At 45.1% G+C, this 17,555-nt stretch overlaps 1 protein-coding gene across 1 annotated transcript in view; it reads left to right on the top strand.

Annotated features, from left to right (window-relative positions):
* LOC137562105 (zinc finger protein 585A-like) overlaps nucleotides 1-8,918 on the top strand; it is a 28,545-nt gene extending 19,627 nt beyond the window's left edge. Inside the window, exon 3 of the mRNA XM_068273442.1 lies at nucleotides 5,586-8,918. Coding sequence (XP_068129543.1) covers nucleotides 5,586-7,726 — 2,141 coding nt within the window. The 3' untranslated portion in view covers nucleotides 7,727-8,918. The remainder of the gene's footprint in view (nucleotides 1-5,585) is intronic.
* The last annotated feature ends 8,637 nt before the right edge of the window (nucleotides 8,919-17,555 follow it).

The raw sequence follows: 17,555 nt of genomic DNA, 5'->3' as shown, positions 1-17,555 counted from the left end.
CCATCCCTTCATGACTACCATGTACCCATCCTCAGATGGCTACTTCCAGCAGGATAATGCACCATGTCACAAAGCTTGAATCATTTCAAATTGGTTTCTTGAACATGACAATGAGTTCACTGTACTAAAATGGCCCCCAAAGTCACCTGATCTTAACCCAATAGAGCATCTTTGGGATGTGATGGAACGGGAGCTTCGTGCCCTGGATGTGCATCCCACAAATCTCCATCAACTTCAGGATGCTATCTTTCAATATGGGACAGCATTTCTAAAGAATGCTTTCAGCACCTTGTTGAATCAATGCCACGTAGAATTAAGGCAGTTCTGAAGGCGAAAGGAGGTCAAACACCGTATTAGTATGGTGTTCCTAATAATCCTTTAGGTGAGTGTATATCTATGTGTGGTTATGCTTCCTATGTACCTGTACTAGATTTTATGCTTTTCTATAATAAACTTTTACTTGGTTAAAAAAGATAATGGGTAGAATAGTTCAGATTATGCATTTGGAAAGAAGGGTCCCAGTGAGAATGGGTGGCGGGTAGTGCATAGTAAAATATCAGTAAACTAAATTACCAATATTTTACTAATAGCAGCACCACCCGTTGCCCAAATGAAGCCAATGCTGCTGCAATACATACTCTGCACTAAAGGGGGCATACAGGAGATGTAGAGGAGGCACTGAAGGGGCAAACAGGAGCAGTTGAGGAGGCACTTAAGGCAGCACACAAGAGGATCAGAAAAGGCACTGAAGGGGGTGCACAGGAACTGCAAAGGAAGGAATGAAGTGGGCACTCAGGAGGTGCAAAGGGAGCATTGAAGGGGGCACACAGGAGGAGAGGAAGAAATGAAGGGGACACACAGGAGGAGCAGAGGAAGTAATGAAGAGGGCACACAGAAGGAGCAGAGGAAGAAATGAAAGGGGAGGGCACACAGGAGGTGCAGATAAAGAAATAAAGGGGGCACACAGGTGGAGCAGAGGGAGAAATGAAGGGGGCACACAGGAGGGTAAGAGGAAGAAATAAAGGGGGGGGGCACACAGGAGGTGCAGAGGAAGAAATGAAGGGGGCACACAGAGGAAGAAATGAAGAGGGCAAACGCGTAACGGTGCAGGGGTGGATAATGGTGGGTGCTGGTTGCTGAGAGCCTGACGGCAGTTTCATGCACAAGTTCTTCTTCGGAGGCTACAACAAGGGGGCGGGGTTGGCGCTCATGACTACAAGCACTCTAGGGGCATACTAATGTCTTGTGGCTTTGCTTGTCTCCGCCCCTTCACACTACACTTATGTTGTAGAAGCACTATGCAGCACTGTACAGAGTATATTGTCTTGTCACCTAACTGTCCCTCAGAGGGGTTCACAATCTAATCCCTACCATAGTCACATCTGTGTATGTATTGTGTAGTGCATGTATCATAGGCTAAGGCCAATTTAGGGAGAAGCCAATTAACTTATCTGTATGTTTTTGGGATGTGGGAGGAAACCAGACTGCCCAGAGGAAACCCACATAGACACAGGTGAGTGGCCCCATGTAGCGCACACATGAGACCGGCTCACTCATGCACAGTACAGAGCCGCCTGTCTTCAGAAGCACTTGTGTCCCCAGTACTTCTGAAGCTGAGTGGTTCCATGTAGCGCACACATGAGACCGGCTCACTGATGCACAATACAGAGCTGCTCGTCTTCAGAAGCACTTGTGTCCCCAGTACTTCTGAAGCTGAGTGGTTCCATGTAGCGCACACATGAGACCGGCTCACTGATGCACAATACAGAGCTGCTCGTCTTCAGAAGCACTTGTGTCCCGAGGACTTCTGAAGCTGAGTGGCTCCATGTAGCGCACACATGAGACCGGCTCACTCACCATGTAGCGCACACATGAGACCGGCTCACTCATGCACAGTACAGAGCCACCTGTCTTCAGAAGCACTTGTGCCCTCGGTACTTCTGAAGCTGAGTGGCTCCATATAGCGCACACATGAGCCCAGGCTCACTGATGCACAATACAGAGCTGCTCGTCTTCAGAAGCACTTGTGTCCCGAGGACTTCTGAAGCTGAGTGGCTCCATGTAGTGCACACATGAGACCGGCTCACTCATGCACAGTACAGAGCCACCTGTCTTCAGAAGCACTTGTGCCCTCGGTACTTCTGAAGCTGAGTGGTTCCATATAGCGCACACATGAGCCCAGGCTCACTGATGCACAATACAGAGCTGCTCGTCTTCAGAAGCACTTGAGGTGTTCTGAAGGCATGGACTTTCATATGAAGACAGCGGTGGATCTAGGGCACAGAGAGAGGACCAGGAAGGCTCTATGGGATCCAGAGCCTTCCCCAAACATAGGCTAAGATATACCTTGTTTTCTAGGTTCACTTTAGTATTAGTTGAAATCCCAATGTGCATTGAGACCATCTGGTCTCTGTGTACCAAGATGGAAAATCCACACCCGTCTCCTCACATACTAACAGCTTATAATATAAGTATCTCCTCTACATATCGGATGAATCCTTTCCTCTCTACCATTCCATGAGAAAGACTTCATATCAGCTTTATGGACTTCAGCAATGTGTTTACATACAATATATTCCCAGAAGTCTTAAAAGCTCCCCTGAAATGTTCAGCAATCCTTATCCTGAGAGGCCTAGTCATGCACGAGCGCGGTAATAACAGCGCAGGAGATTTATGTGCAGCCGGCGCCACCACAGACCCTAATATAAATTACGGTTATAGCAGCGCACAGTCAGTAACTTCGGCGCCGTCAGAAGACGGAGCTGAAATTACTTTTAAAACACTGTAATTCGCCTTCCAGAAATAGCTGGAAGCCAAATTACATCATTCCCCACTATCCACGTGGACCTAGAGGGGGAAAAGTAATTAACACCGCCGGGAACTTGTGCAGCAGCAGGATAATCCATATACCGGCCGTATCCTGCGGCTAATTCATATGTATGAAGTCATGCACCCCACATACTGCACACAACAAGCTGAACCTGAGATGACATAAACCACATGATGAGAGGTGCAATTAATGGGCTGGTGAATCAGAGACTTCTTGTTATAACTATAAGCAAAACTGATCTGCCAACATCACGTACAGCACAGTAGCAGCATGTAGGGCCCCCACACCTATAGGGTCCCCCAGCAGCATTGAAAAGAAGCTGTATGGCAGCCACAGCTTATGGTTCAGGAAATGCCCTTTCACAAACTGACCAGCAACTGGCTTTGTAACATGTACTTTATGTGGTGAATGTACATGTCAGTGTCAGGCTATGACTAAATACTAATTGCTGTGTGAAGCACGTCAGCTATTGTTGTCTGTCCTGATTTGACCATTTAATAAAGAGAGTAGGTTTATTGGAGCTATCGATGTGTTGTTGTGGATTTGCTTCTACAGTTTGTGCAGATCACCAAAAGGAAGAGATCATTTTCCAGCATTATTGTGGTTGAAAGGGATTAGGAATGGCATCACCTTACTTTTCACCTAGGTTACTAGGCTACCAGCTGTTGCCAAGTTGGGTTAAGTTAACTAGGCACGCTAGCTGACTTAAAGGATACCCAAAGTGACATGTGACATGATGAGATAGAGATGTATATGTACAGTGCCTAGCACACAAATAACTATGCTGTGTTCCTTTTTTTTATTTATCTGCCTGCAAAGTTAAATATCAGGTATGTAAGTGGTTGACTCGGCCCTGACTCAGACAAGAAGTGACTACAGTGTGACCCTCACTGATAAGAAATTCCCTTTTTTATTGCTCTCAGAGGCCATTGTCTGCTAGGAAAGTGTTTTATAGTTGGAATTTCTTATCACACTGCAGTCATTTCCTGTAAGGACTGAGTCAGCCACTTACATACCTGATATTTAACTCTTTCAGACAGAGAAAGGAAAAAAAGGAACACAGCCTAGTTATGTGTGTGCTAGGCACTGTGCATATACGTCTATCTCTTCATGTCACATGTCACTTCGGATATCCATTAAGTCAGCTACCTCGCCTAGTTCACTTGGCTTGGAGATTAAGGGTGTAGAAAAGACAAAAAAATCTTTGTCGTCAAGTATACAGGAGGTGATCTGAAACGTAAGTTTTTCTCACCTGGCACTTCTTCCTGCCCCTAGAAGTCTGTTAGGTCCCAGGGCACAGATCCGCTCTGCACCATACCTCTGTTCTCCCCTCCATAAGATTGCGACGTGTGGCTGAGATTTCCTGCGCATGTATGAGTACGCCACTCGTTCTCGTGCTCCCATCGCCGGGAGCAATCTGCACTTTCACAGTTCAGAGGGAGTTAAATCGCACAAACACATGGCCCTCCCAGCAACAGGAGCGCAATCCCAGGAGGCGTGCGGCACACATGCGCAGAAGATCCACAGGTCGCAATCTTATGGAGGGGAGAGCATAGGCCTGGTGCAGAGTGGTACTGCGCCTTGGAACCTAACAGACTTCTGGGGGATGGAAGACGCTCCAGGTGAGTGAAACTTTTGTATTATTCACATCACCTCATGTATCCTTTATGGCCTTGTGTCCACATGCCGTCATTACAAAAAAAATCAGTACTGCTATTTCTCTTAGGAGTGTTTGCTCCCTATTACCACCCCTAGAGGGGACTGACATTTAAAACTCCAGCAAAGCTTAATTTATGAGGGTCCGCAAGATATCATAGAACAAATGCGGGAAGAATCCCCTCTGGGGTTAAAATAAGGAGCCTTCATGCTGCTACATTGAATTAATTGTAGTATTTTTTTTCTGTGAATGCACCTTGAGGGCACCAGCACTTTGTATGGAGCACTGGATACTTTCACCCCTGATGAAGCCTCTGCAGGAGGCAAAACATGAAGGGAACCTTGTGTTTTATAATATGTCAATAGTAGCTATTGAAGTGAGAGAGGGGAGAGTCGGGGATAAATACGACACCTATCCTGCTTTACATTTTTGAGACAGTCTCCTCCCCAGTTCTCCTTAAAAGTAGCTGTTAAAAATCCTGTAATAGCCAATCTTTCTGTTTCATTTGAATTAAAATAATAAAGGTTACATTTTAAATAAATCTTATACCTTCGTAAGCTTTCCCTAATTAGGCAATATATATTATTACATATGTCAGCTATTTCAGCCAGCTTTTCTCCTCTACATTGTCTGACCTATATTCATCAAGGAATATTATGTCACTTGTATAATTAGCTTTTGCAGCAGGACTTGTAATTCCTTTTGGAATAGTGGCCATGTTGTTTGGCCTCACTCTCCCTGACCTCCCCACACTGTAATCTTGGATTGCAGGTTACATTTAGCACTAAGCACTTTCTCCAACTAGAGAGGATATAGCCTCAGCCCCACCCCCTTTTTACAGCCTCAGAAGAAGTGCATGTTAAACGGCTGTTAAGCTCCCAGCACCCACAGTTATCCACCCCCACACCGGTACTTGTTTAGTCTCTCCTTATGGCCTGTGAAGTGATGATGTAACACACAGCCTGCTTGTCTGCACATTGCCAAATAAAGGTAGTTGTACAGCAGTGCCAACCATCCTCTTTCCTTTCATCTCTAATGATCATTGTTTCTCCCCTCAGAATTCTGTAACATGAAGTGATGATGTTTCTCTATTTGCAGCACGTAGTCCCAACATCAGGAACCTCTCAGAAACTCATCTCCCTGTATCCACCACAGACTGTACAATGGATGATGATGACATTGGACAAGAGTCTCCTGCAGATATCCTGGTTACCCCAAATATTCCCCTAGACTCTCCTCACCTGTCTAACCTCGAGGGGCCTCATAACCAGTACAGCTCTTCCAATGCTGGAGGATCTTATTCCTGTTCCACAAGTGGGAAACATTTTATTCAGAAATCAAAGCTTGTCATACATGAGAAATCTCACAGTGGTGAGAAGCCATATTCATGTGCTGAGTGTGGGAAATGTTTTGGGCGTAAATCAAACCTTGCCAGTCATGAGAGATCTCACAGTGGTGAGAAGCCATATTCATGTGCTGAGTGTGGGAAATGTTTTGGGCGTAAATCAAACCTTGCCAGTCATGAGAGATCTCACACTAGTGAGAAGCCATATTCATGTGCTGAGTGTGGAAAATGTTTTGGGCGTAAATCAACTCTTGTCACTCATGAGAGATCTCACACTGGTGAAAAACCGTATTGTTGTGCTGAGTGTGGGAAATGTTTTGGGTGTAAATCACATCTTGTCACGCATGAGAGAACTCACACTGTTGAGAAGCCGTATTCATGCGTTGAGTGTGGAAAATGTTTTGGGATAAAATCAAGCCTTGCCAGTCATGAGAGGAGATCTCACACTGGTGTGAAGCCCTATTCATGTGCTGAGTGTGGGAAATGTTATGAGTTTAAATCACAACTTGTCATTCATGAGAGATCTCACACTGGTGAGAAGCCCTATACATGTGCTGAGTGTGGGAAATTATTTGGACGTAAATCAAATCTTATCACTCATGAGAGATCTCACAGTGGTGGAAAACCATATTCATGTGCTGAGTGTGGGAAATGTTTTGCACGGAACACCGAGCTTATTTCGCATAAAAGAGTTCACACTGGTGAGACGCCCTATTCATGTGCTGACTGTGGGAAATGTTTTAGACATAGAACAGGCCTTGCCTGTCATAAGTTTTTTCACAGTAGCGAGAAACCCTATTCATGTGATGTGTGTGGGAAATGTTTTCGGCATAGAACGGCGCTTATCATTCATAAGAGATCTCACACTGGAGAGAAGCCCTATTCATGTGCTGAGTGTGGGAAATGTTTTGGGATAAAATCAAACCTTGCCAGTCATGAGAGATCTCACACTGGTGAGAAGCCCTTTTCGTGTGCTGAGTGTGGGAAATGTTTTGGGAGTAAATCACATCTTGTCACGCATGAGAGAATTCACACTGGTAAGAAGCCCTTTTCATGTGCTGAGTGTGGGAAATGTTTTGCAGAGAAATCAAGCCTACGCACACATGGGATATCTCACACTGGTGAGAAGCCCTTTTCGTGTGCTGAGTGTGGGAAATGTTATAGGCATAAATCAAATCTCATTAATCATGAGAGATCTCACACTGGTGACATGCCTTATTCATGCGCTGAGTGTGGGAAATGTTTTGGGAGTAAATCACATCTTGTCACGCATGAGAGAACTCACACTGGTGAGAAGCCCTTTTCATGTGCTGAGTGTGGGAAATGTTTTGCAGAGAAATCAAGCCTACGCATACATGGGATATCTCACACTGGTGAGAAGCCCTTTTCGTGTGCTGAGTGTGGGAAATGTTATAGGCATAAATCAAATCTCATTAATCATGAGAGATCTCACACTGGTGACATGCCATATTCATGTGCTGAGTGTGGAAAATGTTTTGGGAGTAAATCAAGGCTTATCAATCATGAGAGAACTCACACTGGTGAGAAGCCCTTTTCATGTGCTGAGTGTGGAAAATGTTTTGCACAGAAATCAAGCCTACACACACATGGGAAATCTCACACTGGTGAGAAGCCGTATTCATGTGCTGAGTGTGGAAAATGTTTTGGGCTTAAATCAACTCTTGTCACTCATGAGAGAATTCACACTGGTGAAAAACCATATTGTTGTGCTGAGTGTGGGAAATGGTTTGGACGTAAATCAAATCTTATCACTCATGAGAGATCTCACACTGGTGAGAAGCCCTATTCATGTGCTGAGTGTGGGAAACGGTTTGGACGTAAAACACATCTTACCAATCATGAGAGAACTCACACTGGTGGGAAGCCATATTAATGTGCTGAGTGTGTAAATCAAGGCTTATCGATCATGAGAGATCTCACACTGGTGAGAAGCCCTATTCGTGTGCTGAGTGTGGAAAATGTTATAGGCATAAATCAAATCTCATTAATCATGAGATCTCACACTGGTGAGAAGCCCTATTCATGTGATCAGTGAGGCAAAAATCATTGGAAGAGAATAGACCTTGTCAGTCATGAAAGATCTCATACTGATGAGAAGTCCTATTCATGTGCTGAGTGTGGGAAATGTTTTGGGAGTAAGTCGCTGCTTGACAGTTATGCGAGATCTCACATTGGTGAGAAGTCCTATTCGTGTGCTGAGTGTGGGAAAGGTTTTGTTTAGAAATTAAGCCTTATCACACGTGTTTTGCCTCATGGGAAAGTTTCTTAAACCTTCTAACTTCACTCACCACCGTAGTGGGTAAAATGAATTGCAGCAAAACATGAGGAAAGATTCAATAATAATATTCATTGAGCTACAATCCTGTTCTAATAATTATCTAGGCTTGCAGAATCATAGTTTAAGGGTTAGTAATTATTAGTAAGCATGCATCAACATTTCTTTACTAAGTGTTGTAGCAACATCACCCGAGGAAGAGGGGACTCCGTCAATCCTCCATAGGGGAAAACACCTGGCGACACAATCCATCATGTCTGTTGGTCTCAGTAAAAGTCCCTAAGTCCAGGCTTTTTCCCAACCCAATTATACTCCCTAAACCATAACACACGCAAGCGCATATTCGGTCGCTGTCATAGAGACCAGGGATCATGGCAGAGTGGGTTTCTAGCTAATGATTGAAATGTCCGTAGTGAGGGGGTGACCCATGGTGGATGTACATGGTGTCTTCACTCCAATCTAAGGGAGTAATCTCAGCTCTATTGGAGAAAAAGCCCACTTAGTTGCAACCCATCTCAAAATAGAAGCTTGCTGGTATATGGAAGAGGGGGAACCCCATACCTCCCACTGGTTTAAGCAGGGCAAGAATAGAACGGCTTATCCTAGGTTTGAGCCCCAAATATATGCATTTTTTTCTGTCTGAAGTTCCTGGAAAAACTTTTTAGGGATAAATAGAGGTATTGCCTCATTGGTGTACAGAAATCTCAGGAGAATGTTTATCTTAATTGATGCTAAACGACCAAACCAGGATAGAGTTTCATGCCCCATGTATTTAAAGGATACCCGAAGTGACATGTGACATGATGAGATAGACATGTGTATGTACAGTGCCTAGCACACAAATACCTATGCTGTGTTCCTTTTTTTATTTCTCTGTCTGAAAGAGTTAAATATCAGGTATGTAAGTGGCTGACTTAGTCGTGACTCGGACAGGAAGTAGCTACAGTGTGACCCTCACTGATAAGAAATTCCAACTATAAAACACTTTCCTAGCAGAAAATGGTTTCTGAAAGCATTTCTTATCAGTGAGGGTCACACTGTAGTCACTTCCTGTCTGAGTCAGGACTGAGTCAGCCACTTACATACCTGATAATTAACTCTTTCAGGCAGAAAAAGAAAAAAAGGAACACAGCATAGTTATTTGTGTGCTAAGCACTGTACATACACCTGTCTATCTCATCATGTCACATGTCACTTCGGGTATCCTTTAATCTAACAATAAGAGGCGGGAAATTTAGATTAAAATTTGTGTCAAGTTGGCAGGCAGATGTCAAGGTACTTGATGTGCACATGAGCTCATTGGAATGGGAAAGAGGCTTGGAGCTTGAGCACTTCAGTCTTGAGAGAAACATTTTGAGTTTGCAGTTTATTGAAGTTTATTTGGACAGGAAGCCAAACCATGTGATCTGAGCAATGAGACTGGGCAGGGTTGTGCGGGGGAGGTTAGGAATAAAAAGATCATTGGCATAAGCCAAAACTTTGCCTTCCGAAGTGTTCATCAAAACACCCTTTGAGCGGTTGTCTTTTTTTATCATATGTAAAAAAGGTTCCAGGATAGTTATTTACATAAACAGAGACAGGGTCACCCCTAATGGGTCCCGTTAGCCAGATCAAATGTTCCTGTTAAAAAGCCATTAACCCTAACTGAGAGGTTTGTATACAGGAGAAAAAGAACCAGCCTAACATATCAAATCAAAGATAGCTTTATTGGCATGACCAAGATTCATTACAGGTATTGCCAAAGCAAGGGGAAAAGGGGGACATGGAAGGGGGGTGGGGTAGGGGGACAATGGCTAACCAGTCTGTGGACATTTTTAGGTTTATAGTTCCGTTATGCTCCTCTCAGTCTGTGGCATGCTGTGACATAGTGTGCAGCGATTGTCACTGTGGATTCCTCTTCTCCTGGTAGGATATATGTTTTTCTGTCATCTTCTAATGTGAGAAAGTCTGGGAATAGTTCCAACAATTTCTTAAAGTAAGTGTCCCTGGTTGCAGTATATTTGGGGCAGTGCAGTAGGAAGTGGCTTTCATCCTCAAGGGCCTTCTGCTCACATTGTTGGCATAGTCTCTCCTCCCTAGGTTTGTACATCTGTCTGTGTCTCCCAGACTCTATTTCGAGGTTGTGAGTACTCAATCTGTAGACACTCGGGATTTTCCTCTCTTGAGAGTTTTGGAGCTTTTCCAGGTATGGGGCCATTTTATATTCTCTTTGTAGAGACTGGTATATGGTTAGCTTTTGTGACTGTTTTCACTCCTCCATTTTTCCACAGTCCTCTTTGCTCTTAGCTGTTGTGTTTTTATCTGGACTTTTGTTATGATCTGTGGGTCGGGGGTTGGAGGGAGTATAGAGCTGACCACGACTTTCAGTGCACATGGCTTTTCTTGGCTTTCATTGTGCAGAATGGCTTTGTAGTGGGGTGAGTAAGGGCTGCTGCTCTGTAGGTGGGCCCAGAAGGACAACACTAGGGCTGCACGATTTTAGGGAAAAATTGAAATTGCAATTTTTCTCTTAGAAATTGCGATTTCGATTTTTTTCACGATTTTTCTCAAAACAAGCTTTAGCACTAAATTCACAATGTACAGTAACATTTACAAACATGCACTGACAGAAAATCAAATCATATTATCAAACTGAGTGTAGTATGATGTCATTTTCTGTCATGTTTGTAAATGTTACTGCATATATGCGCAGAGTAATTTAATACAGTCCTGCGACAGAGAGAGAGGGGGGAGAGAGAGAGACACAGAGAGGGAGGGGAGAGAGAGGGATGGAAAGAGGAGAGAGAGAGTATGAAGGAGGGAGAGAGAGAGAGGGGGATGGTGGCCTGGCTACCACAGGGGCTGGTGGACCTGGGCCACTGGTGGCACTGGCAGAGCTGACAGTGGCCGCAATGTTAGTGTGGCTGAGGGTGGTTGTGGCCATAATGTCCTGTCCTGTGACAGAGAGAGGGGGAGAGAGAGAAAGAGGGAGAGAGACAGAGAGAAAGGGGAAGAGAGAGAGAGAGGGAGAAAGTGACACAGAGAGAGGGAGAGACAGAGAGAGGGAGAGACAGAGAGGGGGGAGAGAGACAGAGAGGGGGGAGAGAGACAGAGAGGGGGGAGAGAGACAGAAGGGGGAGAGAGACAGAAGGGGGAGAGAGACAGAAGGGGGAGAGAGACAGAAGGGGGGAGAGAGACAGAAGGGGGGACAGAGACAGAAGGGGGGAGAGAGACAGAGAAGGGGGAGAGAGACAGAGAGGGGGGAGAGAGACAGAAGAGGGAGAGAGACAGAAGGGGGGAGAGAGACAGAAGGGGGGAGAGAGACAGAGGGGGGAGAGAGACAGAGGGGGGGAGAGAGAGAGAGAGAGACAGAGGGGGCAGATAGATAGGGGGGGGAGACAGAGAGAGGGAGGAAGGGGGAGAGTGACAGAGAGGGGGGAGAGACAAAGAGAGCAAGACAGAGAGGGGGGAAAGAGAGAGACAGAGGGGAAGGATAACAGAGGGGGGGAGAGAGAGAGACAGAGGGGGGGGGAGAGAGACAGAAAGAGAGAGAGAGGAAGAGAGAGAGACAGGGGGAGAGAGAGAGACGGGAAGAGAGAGAGACAGAGAGGGGGAGAGACAGAGGGGGCAGATAGATGGGGGGGGGGGGAGAAAGAGCAACAGAGAGGGAGGGAGAGAGAGACGGAAAAAGAGAGGGGGAGAGAGACAGAGAGGGGGGAGAGACAAAGAGAGCAAGACAAAAAGGGGGGGGGGAAGAGAGAGACAGAGGGGGCAGAGAGAGAGAGAGAGGGGGAGGCAAGAGACAGACGGGGGGGGGGAGAGACAGACGGGGGGGGGTGAGAGACAGAGGGGTGGGAAGAGAGAGGGAGGGGGAGAGACAGAGTGGCCGGAGCTAGAGGTGGCCGCTGCACAATGCAGGTGGAAGGACTGGCTGGGGGATCTGTTGGCAGGCTGAGGCCTCTCGCTCCCTGCCACCATTAAGTCCAGCAGGCTGAGGCTGAAGTTGCTCACCGGTGGCGATGGCAGGCAGTGGGCATCTATTTCACGCTGGCAAAAAGTGGGCAGCGGCGGGCATCCATTTCGCGCTGGTGAGAAGGGGGCAGCGGCAGGTCGTCATTACTTCAAGGCGGGCGGCAGGCAGCGTGACTCCGGTCACTTCCGGATTCTGCCGCCGCCCGCACACCAGCAGTGCATATTTATGAATGTCAATGAGCCGGGCAGAAGGGGGAGGGCGAGTCCAGTACAGAGCAGCACACAGCGCCACCAATCACTAGATAGAGATAGTATGACGGCGGCGGTAGGCGGAGCTGTACCCTCTGTACAGATCCGCCTATCGCATCCGTCATACCATCTCTATCTAGTGATTGGTGGCGCTGTGTGCTGCTCTGTACTGGACTCGCCCTCCCCCTTCTGCCCGGCTCATTGACATTCATAAATATGCCAATCAGTGGCTCTTTATGACGGCGCGGCGGTAGGCGGGACAAAACCGAAAAACCCCAGCTACTGACGATCTGCAGATCGTCTGCACGTGAATTGCGGTTTCGGTTTAAAACCGCAAAACCGTGCAGTCCTAGACAACACTCTCTTCTGTATCTCAAGCAGTAATGGGAATCTCCCCAGCTCAGCTCGGCAGGCATTGTTTGAGGTACTCCGATGGACATGGAGAAGGTGTTTGCAGAACTCAAGGTGGAATATTTCTGTAGCATCTGGTCACCAAGCCTGAAGTGTGAGTTTCAAATAGTCCCAGGCTATCCTATCAAAGGCCTTCTTGGCATTAGTAGAGAGGGAAAAAGCCCTCAACCAAATGCCGTGAAAGCCAGGCTGTATTCCGTTAACTCTCATGGTGCCATCCCGGGCCTTCTGGCCCAGAAGGACACCTACCTAACCAGGAGATATGCGGGATCCCAGTACAGGCATCAAATGAGATGCCAGAATCTTGGTAAAACCCTCCATGTCATTGTTTAGCAATGAGATAGGCCATACTCCAGATGTGGCCTCACAAGTGATTTATACAGAGGGAGTAGTATACTAGAATCTCAAGATATTTGTTTCCCTTACTCATGGCCAATATAACAACCTACTTTACTTATGTTTCTAATATGCAGATCCAAAGCACAGGATCTACCTTCATAGTTCTAGATTTATGTGAACTTTTTTTTCTTGTTATATGATGTCATAAATATATATATATGTACAAGTATGTTATGTTGTGTCACTACATTACCTCATGTTGTACTTTATTTTCAAAATAAAAATGTATTATGAAAAAAATATTTTTTCCCTTTTTGTGAATTTAGTACAAGGTAATGCTTAGTTAGTCACTGGATTGGTGCATGGAGATTAGGCAAGTTGAATTCACTCAAGAGTTCACTCAGATCTGTAGGATGGGTATACGGTGATGGAGGTGCGTGAACAGGTAGGAGACATGAGGAGGAGGGCCCTGCCTGAAGGCTTACAATCTGGAGGGAGAGGTGGGGACATAAAGGGTAGGGGACCAGAGTTCAGCTACGGGTTTAGAGCACTAGTTGGGGCGGGGGGGGGGGGGGGTAGGTCAGAGTGAAAAGGTGAGTTTTGAGGGCCTTGAAGATGTTGAAGGAGGGGGAAACCCTAATGGGGGAGGTAGGGAGTTCCATAGTGTTGGAGCAGCTCTTGAGAAGTCCTGGAGGAGTGCATGGGATTGGGTGATGCAAGGGGCGTATATGCATAATACTTCAATTGATAAAAGAATAGGCCACAATCCAGGTTTCCCACCAGCACAATCAATCTTGGTTCAGGAAAAATAAACTGGACCCAGACGTACGTTTTATACATCTGTTTGGAACTAAAGACTTAGGCATTGATTGTTTATTAAAGTCTACATGGAATCCCATAGCTTTTGCGGTTATACAATTACAAAGCTATTTGAACAATATAGAAAGCAAGGGCGATGGTCTAAGGGTGGTCTAACATTTAATAGTTATGAAACAATAATACTGCGCCGCCAAAGTCCTAATAAGGCCCTTTCGTGCCTGTATGGTTTATTGAAAGAGCTCTGTAAGGGGAAAAAAAGTTAAAAAGCACCAAAAAATGGGAGGCAGAGCTCAACTTGTCTAATAATGATCCCTTTGGGCCAGAGCCTTCAAAAATATCTGGCAAATACCAAACCATCAACTTCAATTAATTCAATACAAGCTACTGAATAGATGGTACCTATCCACTGCTCGGATGGCTAGAATAGAGGGATGTCTGTTTAATAAATGCTGTTTAATAAATAGATGTTTGGTGGATGATGGCACTCTGACTCATGTAATCTGGGCATGCCCAGAAATGCAAAAGTTTTGGATAGATTTAAAAGCAATTGGTAGGGATGATAGCAAACCATTTGAGGACCTGTACACCAAATTGGTGATTCTGCGGTTAGGGGGAGAAGGTGGTAGCTCCTCTTTAAAGGAAATAGGGGTTTTGGTGGCTAAGAAACTGATTGTGCTGAGATGGAGAGAAATTGCTGTCCCATCTCTGGAGGACTGGATTGTGGGGATTTCCTATACTCTTAAAGAATGTGCTGGATCTATGGAAGAGGGTCCCCTATTAAATAAAATAAACGTAATTAGGTCCTCTTGGGACAGTATACTAAGTATAATGTGAGTTGTGGATAGTAACAGAGGAAAATGATGACAACAACCAATGGAGTGCGAGGGAGTATGATGAAAGGACAGTGCTAGCATATATGTTTCGTAGTATGTTTCTAAGGTGAGAATGAATACCAGGTATGAATGGAGATTATGGGAGGGATGGGGAGTGTGGATGATACTAATGCTAGTTTCTGGAACATATGAATTCTACTCTAAGGGGTTTATAGCCCAACCCTAAGGCTTGAGTGACCCCTACGCCTAGGAATACCACTTGCGTGGCAATATTATCTTATTAATTCATTAGAGTGGATAATCTTTCTACTATTACAATTTTTTATGATGAAGTTAATGAATAAATAAAGACTTAATTTATAAAGTGGTAAACCAACTGTGATGCAAAACAACAACTCAACCCAAGAGGGTAGCGGTGAAGCTCGTATTAAATGGTTGGGTATACAATTCAAGAGCTGAGTTGGGGGGAAAAAAAATATTATTATTTATTGGCAGTGGGGAGCGGCGAAAATAGGAGAAATGAAGAGGGGGACAAACGGGAGAAACAGTAATATGTTTATTTTAATGTGCTGTAAATTCATCACAGATCTTCTTTAAAAATTAAAAGAAATATACCCTCTTGACATACATATTAAAAAAAAGTTTAGTCCCTAAGGTAACTTTTTTTTTTTTTTTTTTTTTTTAATGAAAACATTTTTGGAGGTAATTATGGGATAGAATGGGAGGTGTGTAGGTGTAATTTTACTATTTGGCCACAAGATGTCCTCGCACATGCCTTCCTATTAGCGTACTTATAGTATGCTAAATAGGAAGTAATGCGTTGACGTGTGATGTTGGAAGTAACAAATGGTCGCCGCATCTCATTGATGCCGCCCACCATTCACATGGAGACAGAGATTAATGAATGGGAATTGTGTTCCCATTTATTCATCTCCCGTCTAACGATCAGCGGCGATAATGAGCACGGGAGCGTGCAGGCGTGCGTGGCAGCAAGGGACGTAATTACTCATCCCGGAGGAAGGGAAGGGGGAAATGCAGGGATGTAGATACTCGTCCCGGGGGAGGGGAAATGGTTAAAAATGAGAGCCTGTTCCTCAAAGTTGTGCATCAGGAACTCAGTGTTCTCCCCAGGCTCTTTTAGCCTGGTGCTCCACCCGGCTAGATTTGGTGACCACCCGGCTGTCATCGGCTCAGCTCCTCACCTCCTCCTATGCTGTAAGCAGAGTTGCCCTGCATTTTCATCTCGCCCCACCCGGCTACTATTTCATGCCACCCGGCTGGAAACAATTTCTGGGGAGAACACTGGGAACTTATATGAGAAATAAGAATTTCCCAGGGTCTGAATCAGAAGGCTCGGCCTGTTGTAATGCATGAAGTCTCAGCCTACCACAAGGTCAAAATAATAGTATAATAATGCAGCTTAATAAGGTATATCAGCAAAACATCCTATATTAGGAGTCAGATGTATTCCCATGTCAGATTATACTCCAGCACAAATCATGCAGATATACCCCAATGCCTCAGTGCAGCACAACAAATGTGAATTAGAAGCAGATGATTGGATACAAGTGTTTTGGACTTGAGGTGAGATCCAGGAATTCTGGGGTGGCGAGGTGGACAGGTTATTGTTATATGTGTTACAATCAAATGCTATAGACAAATGTGGGAAGCTGCTGCTGGAAATGTTATGTAACAAAATAAATCTATTACAATGGAAATCTGATGCATCTGCAAGTATCTCTCCTGTAATGAAAGCTGCTAATAAAGTTATTCCTCTGGATAATGTGCTGAATATCAGCTGTATATTGTTGCCACAGTGTGAAGTGTTTTGTACCTCTGCATATAATGTAAGATGTACTATTTACTGCATCAATCAGATTTTACTGAAATAAATTATATTGTTATTAATTATAATTGTTATAATTAATGAGACCATTTTAAGCTCAGTGTTTGCAGCCAGAGAACTCATTGCAAGTTTGTAGTCCAGGGGTGTTAAACTCAATCACATAAGGGGCCAAAATGTGACACACGGTCTTAGTTTCGGGCCACATTGTTTATTAAACTTTAACCAGGGCTGTGGAGTCAGTACAAAAATTCACCGACTCCGACTCCACAGGTTATGATCCCTCCGACTCCTCTAATTTGCATATTACAATCTTGTTGATTGAAAGTATGCAACATGAAATGCATCTCTTAACTGCCAACGCTTAGGAATTTTAAAAGCCAACTGAAGTGAGAGGGACATGGAGGCTGCCATATTTTATCCGGCGGACCTTCTGCCTCTAATACTTTAGTCCTAGACTAAAACTAGTCCTTGGTAAGACTACTTGTAGAAGGTACAGAAAGGAACAAAGAACATCTATCAGGCCCTAGGCAATGTAACTGGGTACATGTAAGAGTGATGTGCAGGTGCTCTGCAGGGGAATAAGGAGATTCTTCCTCTATTACACATTCTTCATGCACAATCTGAACCAGGTTTATGGGTGATAGACAACACCTCTGTTCAATGTGCACAACATTCTCAGTGGATTCCCTGCAGCTCTGTGGAGAGTGCATATGTAGAGTATAGTACTACTGTGTAACAAAGTAAACCTTAGACAGATGAAAGTTTGATACATACCTGGGGCTTCCTCCTGCCCCCTTCAGGCTAATCAGTCCCTCGTTGTCCTCCTCCGCCACCTGGATCTTCTGCTATGAGTCCAGGTACTTGAGCCAGTCAGGCGCAGTGCGCATGCACACACACCGCCGCCGGGAGCGTACTACACCTGCGTAGCACTATTGCCCAGGTGCAGAATGCTCCTGGCTGTAGGAGTGGCACGTGGCCG

The sequence above is a fragment of the Hyperolius riggenbachi genome, chromosome 3, assembly GCF_040937935.1.
Source record: "Hyperolius riggenbachi isolate aHypRig1 chromosome 3, aHypRig1.pri, whole genome shotgun sequence".
NCBI classification, from domain to species: domain Eukaryota; kingdom Metazoa; phylum Chordata; class Amphibia; order Anura; family Hyperoliidae; genus Hyperolius; species Hyperolius riggenbachi.
Note: the sequence above shows the minus strand (reverse complement) of the source record. Positions and strands in the feature narration are given on the sequence as shown.